Source organism: Sarcophilus harrisii, chromosome 4 (assembly GCF_902635505.1).
Source record: "Sarcophilus harrisii chromosome 4, mSarHar1.11, whole genome shotgun sequence".
Lineage (NCBI taxonomy): Eukaryota > Metazoa > Chordata > Mammalia > Dasyuromorphia > Dasyuridae > Sarcophilus > Sarcophilus harrisii.
Genome location: NC_045429.1, coordinates 100,948,995 through 100,961,190, shown reverse-complemented (window position 1 = coordinate 100,961,190; position 12,196 = coordinate 100,948,995). Strand labels below are relative to the sequence as shown.

Here is a 12,196-nt window from a genome sequence, read left to right as displayed (position 1 = left end):
CCTCTCACCCTTGGGGACACTTGTGGGGGCAAGACAGACCCACCAATGTTTTCAACAAAGCTTGTCCGGTAACACCAGCCACACAATTCTCTTCCTAGCATTCAGGATGGTCACTTAGTCCAACTCTACTCTATAGGGTCAAGTAAGGAGAATGGAGAGGAGGAGGAGGGGAGAGAGGCAAGGCAACCGTACAATTCAGCAGCCTGGCAGGAGGTAGCCCAGGAGTGAAATCTCAGGGGCCAGGCTGTCAGGGCAGACTGCAGCGGTGGCAGATTTATTTTTAGCTGGCTGGGACAGAAGGGGGCGAGTAAGACAGTCCCTCAGCCCTGGGCATGAGGCCAGCCTGCAGATGTCCAGTGGGCTGGGAGCCCCATAACAATCTGGCTATCAGAGCAACAGAAAAGTGGTCAATACACCACACACATGGCGTGATCCTGACTGATCTTTCCATGGTACAAGACGAGCCAGAGTCCTGAGCCAGCATAAAGTCACAAAGCCAAAGATTCCCTTCTTGCCTAAAGTCCAATAGAATGATCCCTCTCTCTGGTCTCACCTCTTCCTTACCCAGACTCCTGACTGTCAAGTTGCAACTTCACAGTGGGTTCAGAAAGCAAGGACACAGGGATGGACCAGCCAAAATTACAGTCCTGGAAACGATAGAATTAGTTCTCAGAATTGGAAGGGGCCTCACCTGTCAGTCAACGAGTCCAACCTACACCTGGACAAGAATCCCCTCTAAAACATCTCCAACAAAAATGGTCATGTCAACATCACCTTCGGAAGACCTCCAATGAGAAATGGTCATGCAACCCTCACTCAAAGGCTCCTAATCTAAAGGAGCCCATCACAATCCAAGGCAGTCCATACTATTTTGGGTTTCTAAGCTTTTTCTTTTTTTTTTTTTTTAAATCAAGCTCAAGTCTACCTCTCTTCAACATCCACCCGCAGCTCCTAATTTTGTCTGGTGGTTCCAAGCCTAATCTCTCTTCTAAAAATGATTCCTTCTAATATTTGAAGACATACATCACGTGCCCCAAAAGTCTTTTCTGCTCCAGGTCACACACCCTAAGTTTCTTTAGCTCATCTCATTAAGGCATGATAAGGTCCCGCTTCCTTTCTTCTTCACTCCCAATCCTTTTGAAGAAAGCTGTGGGAATCCATAATGGGTATTTTGATGTAAACTTCACTCTTTGTTCAAACAACTTTCACTTGCCAAACCCTCTCTCTAGTATGCTCTTGCCACCCTGAACCCTTTAAGTTTCCAGTAAGGATGACCAAGGCCCTTCATGGAGGCTCAAGTTCCAAGGGGTTAAGAAAACAGTCATCTAAGAAAGGAGGAGAAGCATCACTGATAAGCACTGAATCTCAGGGATACTTCACAATCTCCAACACATGCTAGCTGATAACCTATTCTTTGATCTAAGAAACACAGTACAATATTAAGAAATCCCTTCATAACCAACAACTGACCCTACATTACTCCCTACTCCCCACTCCCTCATCTCCAAATCTGAAGATTAGGAGCAAGACTTAAGACCAATATGTATCACACAAAGAGACTGGCTTCATGAAAACTTGGATCAGAAGATTATAATGAAAAGGAAGCAAGCAAAAGTCATACCATTTTTTTTCTTCCCCCTCTGCCCAAAGCCACCCAGCCCATCTGGAAAACCAAGAGTTTCACAAGACACATATTCCTATATGCTTGTCTAGTCAGTTTAATTCTCTTCATCAAGATCTTTCAAATTTATTTTACATAAGAATTTGGTGATGGAATAAGAACAGGGGAGTGGGAAGAGGAGAAGAAAATAGAAATATCTTTTCTTATCACATAAATCAGGGCTGCAACTCAAAGCTTACTAGATTAAAATGTCATTGGGAAATATTAAACAAAATAAATTAAAATTTTTGTTTAATATTTCCCAATGACATTTCATTATCATTATTATCAAATGCATTATTGATATATAATTAATATATTAATATAATGAGGCAGCTAGATGATACAGTGGATAGAATGTTGGCCCTGGATTCAGGAGGACCTGAGTTCAAATCCACCCCAGACACTGAATAGCTATGTAATCCTAGGTAAGGCACTTAAGTCTGTTTGCCTCAGTTTCTTCATCTGTGAAATAAGCTAGAGAAAGAAATCGCAAACCACTCCAGTATCTATGCCAAGAAAACCCCAAATGGAACCACAAAGAGTTGGATACAACGGAAACAAATGAACAACGAATTAATATAATTTATCAAAAAACATTTTCTAAGTCAATATGCAGTTTGCAAGAGATCCCAATGTACAGTTTTGAGGCTCCATATTTCTATTTAAGTTTGACATTTTGGAGGTTTCCATTCTCCGCCATGGTAGAAGACCACCATTAAAGTGATCTCATTACCAAAGCATGGAAGCCACTCATATACCAACAAAAAAACCAATGGACAAGTTTTCCATTCCTTCACAATAGTTACATCTCATCTTCCGATAAAGGAAACATTTTATTTCTCCAGGCACTCACTGATATCTGTAGCTTTGATCCTGGAGTCTAGGGTCTAACTTTCAAATTCATCTATCCTAGATATTTTTTGAAGGTTAGGTCTCAAGCACCGAAAGGTCTCAGCCTGGATCCTGTGTCAGAGGATGCCAGCAGTCCAACTGCATCAGAAAAAAAAACAAAGACAGATCTGACCTACATACAATAGAATTTTTGGTTCTCAAGAAATTAAACCAATGGAAAGGTCTCAAGAAAATCTAAACACTATGTCCTCCTCCAAACTGGCCTCTATCTTGGTGGAGGGGTGGAAATAAGCATTTCTATAGTACATACTATGTGCTAGGTACTAGGCCAAACTTTTTTTCATATATTGCCTCATTTGATCCTCAAAACAGTTAAGTGTCATTATCCTCATTTCCCAATTGAGAAACTGAGGCAAGGTGAGGATCACAAAAATAGTAAATTCCTGAAGCTGGACTTGAATTCAGCTCTTCCTGACTCCATGCCTAGCTCTGTTTCCATGGCACCACCAGCTGCCAATTGCTTGTTATATTCACATTACCACTCCCTTTCCCTACATTCTAAATGCAGAAAATGTTTAAACAAATTTAAATTGAAACGAATTTTACAATGAAGTCACCATTTGACCCTATCCAACCATCAGCACACTCAGTTTTAAGTCAAGCTACTGTCCTGAAAACATTCATTCTTTCTTACCCAGCTTAGGCCTCCCTCACTTAGAAGATGTTCCCCTAAACTTAGCCAAGTCTTATGCTATTCCTCCCAAGGTTCATCTCAGTTCTACCTTTCCAGAATATGTTAGTCCTGGATACGCTCCCTCTTGTCTGAACAGCCCATGGTAGACCACTATTAGCATTTCAGGCATATCTACTGCAGAGGGGGAGAGAGTCAGACTCAGAAGGCTGCTTTATATATATTTTAGTGTCATGGGTGGCTACACCCAAAGAATTAGCCAAACTCTGGATGCATCTCCATTTTGCTGGGTGAGTCCTCAGGAAGCAGACACAGTATGTGGTTGAGACCATTCTGAGACTTGCCAATATTGTAAAATGCTCCGGAGCTTTACTTCTGCTAGATACAACTTTCAAGTAGGTGAGTCAAGGTCATCTCTAACCACTGTAATGGTGGGATATCAAGCCCAAATCTACCACTGGGTAACATTTATATGCTACTTCTTTACCTCAAATCTTAACTAGCCTAAATCATTGAAATGGTGTAGCCTTAGTCTGACATAGTCCCATTAAAGACCTTAGCTTAAAAAGGTCAAGATCTCCTCCCATTGCATCCAGGGCCATCATCCAGATCTGTATCTTGCCACTGGTCCCAAAGGCTCCTGAGGAAAAAGTGAGGCTGATGACCTTGCATCCTTAAATCCAACTCACTTTCATGTCCCGGCATTTCCTCTTTGATATGATGGAGAACAAAGGACAAACAACACCACATTTGCATGACTGTGTATATGTAATATGTATGATATAGCAGGAGGAGTTTGGGGCTAGAAATTAAGAAACAAGAGGTCTAATCCTTGCTCAACCAACTTACTATATGGCTTTGGGCATGTCACCATCTCAATGAGCCTCAGTTTCTTCTATTGCTAAATGGTTGGACTGGAACACTTATCAAGTCATTCCCAGTTCTAAACCTATGAACATTTTAGCATTCTGAGATTATAGATTAAGTTAAAGTAGAGACTATGCCTTACATTTCCATTTAAAAATCTAAAGAAAAAATAAAGAGATAGCTATAGAAAGAAATAATGGAAAAAGAAGAGAACTGCACGTTCTTGTTTTCTCCAATCTATGCCATGGGAAGACAAACAGAGACATGTTATGACAACATTCTGGAAACCTATAGTTTATGAAGCAATAACATACTCCAACTAATCAAAAGAATAGCGACAATAGGATTGGCTTTAATTAAGTGTGTCAAAGCAGTGTACAGGAATAATTACTAAACAATTGGTAGGAGGGGCAAGAGAGGAGAGAACAGCTGAGGAACCAGAGAACCCCATCTGTGAATATAACCAAATGAGGCACATGTTGATTTGGGACTAGGATTATCACTAACCAGAAGAAAGGAGTTCAAGAGAGTTATGTTTTAATCATCTTGTCACAAACTAGCACTATGGCTTCAAATAAGTCACTTATAAAATAGCCATTCTTTTCATCTGTAAAATCCAGAAAGACGGACTAGAGAGGACAAAACAGATTCAGTGACAAAATGGATCACTAAAGATTCCTTTCAGTTTAAAAATGATAGAATGTGAGATATTGAATGAAATTTATGTGGGCTGCCACCTCTAATGGAAATTTTAGTCTTGAAACAGTTAAAAACAATCTTTATGATGGATTTTTACAGAAAAGCTTTTCAAGTAGGAACAAGAAAGAACAAGAAGGATTTGGAGTTTGAGGATCTCCCAGGGTTCAAACTCCAGTTGTAGGACTTGCTACTGACATGACTAGACAAGCCCCTTATTTTTTTTTCTTTCTTTCTATTCTTCTTTCCTTCCTAATTGGAATTAAGTGACTTGCCCAAAGTCACACAGCTAACAATTATCAAGTGTCTGGGGCTGGATTTGAACACAGGTCCTCCTGACTCCTAGGTGCTCTATTCACTGCATCATCTATCTACCTAGTCAATCATTTACTTGCCCCAATCTCCAGATCATCATCTGTAAAATCAAGGAGTTGGACATAAATGGCCTTTAAAGCTCTAAAGTTCTGAAGCTATGATCCTTTGAGCTCTGGTTTAGAAACCACCTCAAATTTTGGACAATTTCCCATGACCTTGTCAAGACTCTTGCCTTGTGGGTTCCTCACCTACATTTCAAGTAGCATCTACGGTGAGAACAGTGTGTGTCAGGCTCAAGGGGAGCAGGGTTCAACAGTGGAAAACACCCTTTAGCATCACAGCAATGATTGAGGGGCCTAGCAGGGCAAAGTTAGTGACAGCTGGGGGAAGAAGCAGGAGTTTCGATATTGGGGGAGGGGTCCTAATCTCATTTTAAATGCTTATTATCTTGGAGCCTCAGTTTTCTTGTCAGCAAAATAGAATACTTTCCCTACTTAATTCATAAGGGAGTTACATGAAAAGCAGTTTACAAATCTTAAAACAATATGTAAGTTTGAGAGGTTTGTTTTTTTTTGGGGGGGGGTAGATGGGGAAGGATTTAGTTACGAACTAAAGTCAGATCTCCTATAGCCCATAGTCAGAAAAATCAAGGTTTTGAACTCGGAGGAACCTCAGAAGTCATCTTAATCCAACCCCTTCATTTACCAGATTAAGAAAATTGAAGTGACTTGTCACATAGCTTAGAAGGACCAAAGATAGAATTCAAAAAGGCTTGCCAGGTTCCCAAGTCCCTCTCTCTAGAATGATAGTAGAGGAGAAGGGGGGAAGTATTCAGCAACAACAAGGAGGATATGACAAGATAAGACCACAATACCCACCAAAACACATTTAAAGGTTAGTTAGAAAGGAAGGAGCAAATCTGGTCAATTTAAAAAAAAAAAAAAAAATTTTTTTAAGACATCCCTTAACAGGAATGAGAGGTCACTAGACCACAGACAAGACTCAGAGCATCATAACAACCTCATTTTCCCATCAGCAGGCATTGCCACAAAGGAGTTCATCCATATCACCCAACTCTTCTCACAAAGGACACTTCGCTAATAAGTCAAGCAATACTTGGGGAGCTTCCCATCTAACCCTTCCTCTCACCCCAGACTTTCTCCCAATTTACCAGTCAAGCTAGGGCAATTACTTTGCTCTCTAAACTTCCCAGCTTCATAACACGAGAAACTAGTTTAAAATATTATTTTCCTAATCGGCACAAGATACTAATCAAAAGCCAAGATCTTTCATGCGTATTTCCAGACTACAATTCTTCGAACAAGATTCCCCCTTTTCCCTCATCCCCCTGTAATTATGTCTTAACCAATATTTGGATATGGTGTAGCTGTTGACATTGCTGCCACTTTCCTGATGCCTCACCCAAGCTTTCTTCCTCTGTTATTAAGTTTTTACACAATGAAGTGTGGGAAATGTGCAATTTAACAGTTGAGTCAACTCATGAGATCTAGAAGCAGGCTGTCTGTCAAAACAGAGTGACTTCACTCTCCTCACCCACTTCTAACCTGAAGAGAAGGATAAACTGTACTCATAAAAACCTATTGTGCTAAAAGTATCTCTTAAACATTAGGAGATTCGTCCTTTAGAACCACAAAGGGAAAAAAATATTTCAAAGGAAATGTTACTTTCCTGATAATTAGGACAGAAATTTCAATCATCTTCTGTATAAACGATCAACACTTGCTCTTCCCCCCAAGTAAATAAATAAAGTTTTCTAAGGCTTTTGGTGAATTATATAAACCCTCCAGGGCTTTTATTTTTATGAGGGCTAATGTTCTGATATCTTTATATGTTATTTTCATTCCTTGGGAAAAGAGCAAATAACTCATATCCCTAAATAACTGATAGTCAAGCTCTCCTGGAAAGAAGAATTTGTCCAGGCTTAACACTCTGGTCAAAATTTGCATTCTTCCACAAGGTCATAACTCTAATTTCTCCTCCCCCATAACTGGTCTGAGAAAGAAAAGGGGTTTAAAAGACAATTTGAAAAGAGAATAGGTCGTTGGAAGTTTTTATTTTGTCCCTTAGAGAAAACTGTCCTTCCCAACTTTCAAAACTCAGAACCTACCTTCAGCTTAGATGGAACTACAAAAGAGAATGTGAAATTTCTTTGTCCAGTTTAAGAGGAAAAAAAAAAAACACTCATCTTTTGAATTACTCAGTACATCACATCTACAACCAATAAATCTTTTTATTCACCAGCTCTCAGAGACGAAATAATGGCTACTCATACAAGAGTTTACACATCTTTAAAAAAAAAAAAACAAAACTATTCTGAGAAGGAAGGGTATTTAACACTAATAACAACTGCCATCAAGCACCTCACAGTTTACAAAGTATTTACATCCATTATCTCATTTGATTATTTCAATGATTCAGGGAGAGAGGGCTAGTGAACGCTATATTTTATATTTCAGGAAACTGAGGCTCAATGTCACTAATTGAGGAAGTCACAAAAGCCAGGACTCAAATCCCAGGTCTTCTGTTGACTCTTTCCCAGGACAACACAATTGTTTCCTCATACAAATACGGACTTTCCCCTCTCCTCCAACCACTAAGATACCTATCAAAAACAGACCAGAAGATGAGGTGCTTCCTTTTAAAACCTCTATGGGGAGAAAATTCACTATGATGATTCCCCTTAACCTGCCCCTGGCTCAGACTAGAGGCTGCTGTGTCCCAATATGAGATCTCCAAAGCCAAACTCCTTGCCTCACAAGGTTACCTTTTTTTGTGCTTCTGTCCCTCCATTCTCTTTCCTAGTGGAGGGACATGTGCTATTTAACAGGTGAGTCAAATCTCTCAAGTCTGAGTTATCAAGAGGAAAGGCTTCCTCTCATCCCATATACCTCCTCATCAGGGTTTTACTAAAAACTTCAAAAAGACCAAGTCAAGGTGTAAATAATAATTTTGATCAATGGAACTACGAAAAGAGTAAATAATAGTATCAAAGTCTCCCTCTTTGCAGTGGTATGGGATTTGGGGATGGACACCGAGAAAGGGAAAAGCATACTGGCCAAAACAAATCACCCTCCCCCACCCATGGGTCTAAGGCGGGGTTCCCCCTCCGGAATCTCCGGTCTGGCACTTCCCTGGGCCAATGCATTTTAAGTAAAAGACAGAAGACTTTTACTCTAGAGGGCAAGGGAAGTGAAATCACACATTCCGGCTCCCAAATAAGGAAAGAGGCAAAATAAACCTCTACGATCCGACTTCTCCAAACCAACCAACCAACCAACCAGCTCAATGAGTAAAGGGCCTTTTGTGCCGGCAGAGAGAGAGAGAGAGAGAGAGAGAGAGAGAGAGAGAGAGGGAGGCAAGGGGAGGGGAGAGGGGAGGAAGAGGAGAGGAAGGAACGAGACAGGGAGAGGCAGAAAGGAGAGATGGGGAACCACAACCCTTTAAAATCACTTCCTTGAGACCGATTACGGGTGTTAAAGCAGAAGCGATCCAGGATCTGACCACGCAGATTCAAATGAAGCCCGCTCAAAGCCCAAAATGGCACAGTCCTTCCCAGTCTCTTTGGAGTTCGCCACTAAACTAACTCCCTAAGGTGACCGGAAACTGTCCCGCGATCACAGGGACACCAAAAATCTGCTCTGACCTTCTCCTCCCCCAAAGTCACACACTCCCTAATAACTATCAACAATAACTCGGACAACACCCCCTCCTTCTCCCCCCCTTCCCCGCACCCTCTCTGCCCTTCCCCCTCCTTATCCCGGGGGCTCCCAGGAAGGAGCTGGGGGAGAAGGGAGAGTCAGGTAGATCTTTTTAAGCAGTCCCCGGCTTCCCTCCGTAAGGAGGCAGACGTCCCCTGGAGTCCCCTTCTCCTCCTCCCGGGCCCCAAACTTACTTTGAGGGCGAATTTCTCCCCGGTCTTCTTGTTGAAGATCTGCAAAACTTTCCCGTTGATGCCAAGCCCCAGGACCTGGCTGGTGACCTTGTAGTTATCCGTGATGGCATTCTTTTTTATCTGCAAGCTCGACTTGACATAGAACTGGGGGAACTGCTGGGGGGGCTGAAGGGGTGGCGGCGGCTGCGGCTGTTGCGGCGGCGGCGGCGGCGGCGGCGGCGGCGGCAGGGGCAGCACCGGGGGCTGGGGCTGGGGCTGGGAGGGGGGCTGGGGCTGCTGGGGCGGGGGTGGCGGCGGTGGGCTGGGGAACAGCACGGGCGGGGTCTGGCCCGGCGAGTTAGACAGCATGGTGCCGGGAGACCGGGCAGCAGGAGCAGGAGGAGGAGGACTCGCGGCCGTCTCCTCCTCCGGCCCTGGACGGGGCCCCAGCCAGCTCTGGCCCGGCTGGGAAGTTTGCTCCCCAGCGGCGGCAGAGCCGGCTTCCCCAAACCAGCTCAGCCCCGGCTCCAGGCTCGGCCCGTCGGCGGCTTCGGTGGATCGGTCCGTCAGTCAGTAGGTCGGGACGGGCGGGCTCGCGCCTGCCCCCCGGGGGGCCTGGCGCTGCGGGAAGCCGCGCTGGGACGGCTGGGGGCCGGCCCGGGGGAAGCTCGGCGCGACAATGTATCCAGCCCCGGGGCCCGGCGGCCGCGTCAGAGCCTCTGCTTCGCCGGGGACGGCCCTTAAAGGGGAGGGCCGTGGGGGCGGGGTTTGGAGGATGCGAGGGGGTGGTGGAGCGGAGGTGGGACGGCCGAAGAGTAGGGGTGGGGGAGGGGAGGGGGGAACCCTTAAAGGGAAGGATCTGAGACTGGGGCTGGAGTTAAACGACCGGGAGATCCTGGGGAAGGAGAAGCGTTAGAGAAAATAGAAAAAAGGCTTTTTAGGGGCCAGGTCTACACAAAGGGAAAGTCCAGCTTCCGAGTAATTCCAGTCGAAGCCCACTTTTTATTCAGTTGTGTGATTCCAAAGCAGTAGCTGGGGAGGAGGGGGGGGACCCTGGACAGCTCTGGCGGTGTAAATTAGGGGGAGCGGGGGGGGATCTCCTTCAGCTCGAATCTTCTATGGCTTTGTGACTCGGTCATAACTGGATCCGCTGAAGAGGGAACAAGAAGATGTCGAGAATCACAGGCATTGGGACTGGAAGTGACCTTAGAAGCCATCCCATCCAACCTTTTATTTTACAGAGGAGGAAACTAAACCAGTACTGGGAGGGGAATGAGTGACTTGGCCAACGTTACGCTAAATATCAGAGCCGGGTTTCAAACCCAGGTTTTCTACACCCAGAGCACGTATAGCTAGCTACCTTGCTCCATCAGACTCTGCAAGCTTTTAAGGAAAAGGAAGGGGAAAGCAGGTATCTGGCGGAAAGGGGAATGTTTAAAAGAGAGGGAGAGTTTCTAGGGGGACAATAAAGACTGCTGGACAGTTCAATAGACATAAATACCTCAAGTGAGGAAAACGCTGTACTAAGGTTAGTGGTAGAATATTGAATTTGCTGTCCTGAGATCTGGATTCAATTTTTGCTTCCTGTCATCTCCCTCCTTTCGTTTACTTCCTATGAGTCAAAACCCTCTGGGCGCACCAGTTGCCTTCTTTTGTAGAATACCAAAAACATAACAGAAGATGAAGTTTTTGACTTTCAGAGCGATGCTTCCTTTTGAAACCACTATAAGAAGAAAATTGACTGTGATGATTTCCTTAGCCTCTTTCTCAAAGAGACAGGGGTCAGGTGATTGCTTCTTTCACAAAGGTACCACCTTTGTAGCATCTGACAAAATCTTTGCAACCTCTAAATAAAAATATAAGTGATTAAACTCAGAAAGTTGGTTCTGGCCCTAAAGGAGCTTACAATCTAGCCCCAGAAGGGTTAGGGTAATATAGGACTGTATAAGATGAGGACCCTTAAGAAGGAGATAAAGTCAGTAGAATGATAATTAGAAAGGAAAGGGAGCTTATTTTTGGTTATATAGAACTAAAAGGCTTCATAGAAAAAGGAGGTAACTGAATTGAACTTTAAAAGATAGACAGAATGTCATTGAAGAGGATATGTTGGAATGTAATATCGCAAATTCTCGAATTCTCTGACCTTGTATCCTAGCGCCTTTCATATGCTAAATGCCTTATATATAGTAAGCACTTAAATGTTTGCTCTGAAATGAAAAGCTAGGTAGATGGCAGTGGGCCTGGAAGAAGTTATCTAGTACAATGCTCCAGGGAGCCTTCCTTGGCACTGCTGAATTCAAGTTAACAAGCATTTATTAAGTGTACAACTCTAGGCTAGAGATATAATGACAATGAAAACCAGTTCCTGCCCTCAAGGAGTTTACATTAACAGTAATCCTTTCATTGTCTTTTTCCCATCCCTTCTCTTCACTAATTGATCCTAGCCTGAATATTTATTTTTGTTTTGGTGATATATTGACATTTGGTGATATATTGGAGTCTGAAAAAGTTCTTCATCTACTTTTGGGCTGCCCTACTCTCACAAGAAATGATCTTAAGGCTTTGTAGCCTTCCTTCTCCTTCTGACTCTGCCTCTGTCTCTGTCTCTATCTGTCTGTCATTTTACATGAAGAAACTAAGACAATGGGCAAGTTAGATGATGGTTAGATGATAATGTAAGTTAGATGAAGGCATAGATGGTATGCATGTCACTTTAGCAAGTGAACAAAGGCTGGGGAGGATAACTAAGATGCTCATTCATAGTAGTGATATCCTGACCTAGACATGTCAGAAATATGGACCAAATCTAAGATGAAAATGAATAGCGATCCATGTGAAGTCTGATCCCTTAGATGAAGACACAGAGGCAGGCCACAACCTAATAAATGAATCTTGAAGTGACTGAACGGCATCAAGTGAACAAGCACAAGACTAAGAAGACATGGCTAAACAAAGACAGTTTCTGTGAAAAAGATCTGGGGGTTTCAGTGGACTTCAAGTTAGATATGAATCAAGAAATATGACACGATAACCAAAAAAAGCTAATGCCATTCTGGGATTGAAAAGTTTCATGCTGTGATTGATGGAAAGAGTTTTGGATATGGAGGTAGAAGGCCTGCTTTAAATTTCTCCTCTGACCACTTATTAGTCTAACCTGGTTCCTTTCTGCCTTTTAAATCTTTTTATACCTATATCCTCCACATGTACTCTTTGATCCAGT

At 43.2% G+C, this 12,196-nt stretch overlaps 1 protein-coding gene across 1 annotated transcript in view; it reads right to left on the bottom strand.

Annotated features, from left to right (window-relative positions):
- MAPKAPK2 (MAPK activated protein kinase 2) overlaps positions 1–9,707 on the bottom strand; it is a 58,200-nt gene extending 48,493 nt beyond the window's left edge. Inside the window, exons 1-2 of the mRNA XM_031937260.1 lie at positions 9,235–9,707; positions 8,998–9,186 (exon numbers count right to left, since the gene is read on the bottom strand). Coding sequence (XP_031793120.1) covers positions 8,998–9,186; positions 9,235–9,345 — 300 coding nt within the window. The 5' untranslated portion in view covers positions 9,346–9,707. The remainder of the gene's footprint in view (positions 1–8,997; positions 9,187–9,234) is intronic.
- Positions 9,708–12,196: the final 2,489 nt, after the last annotated feature.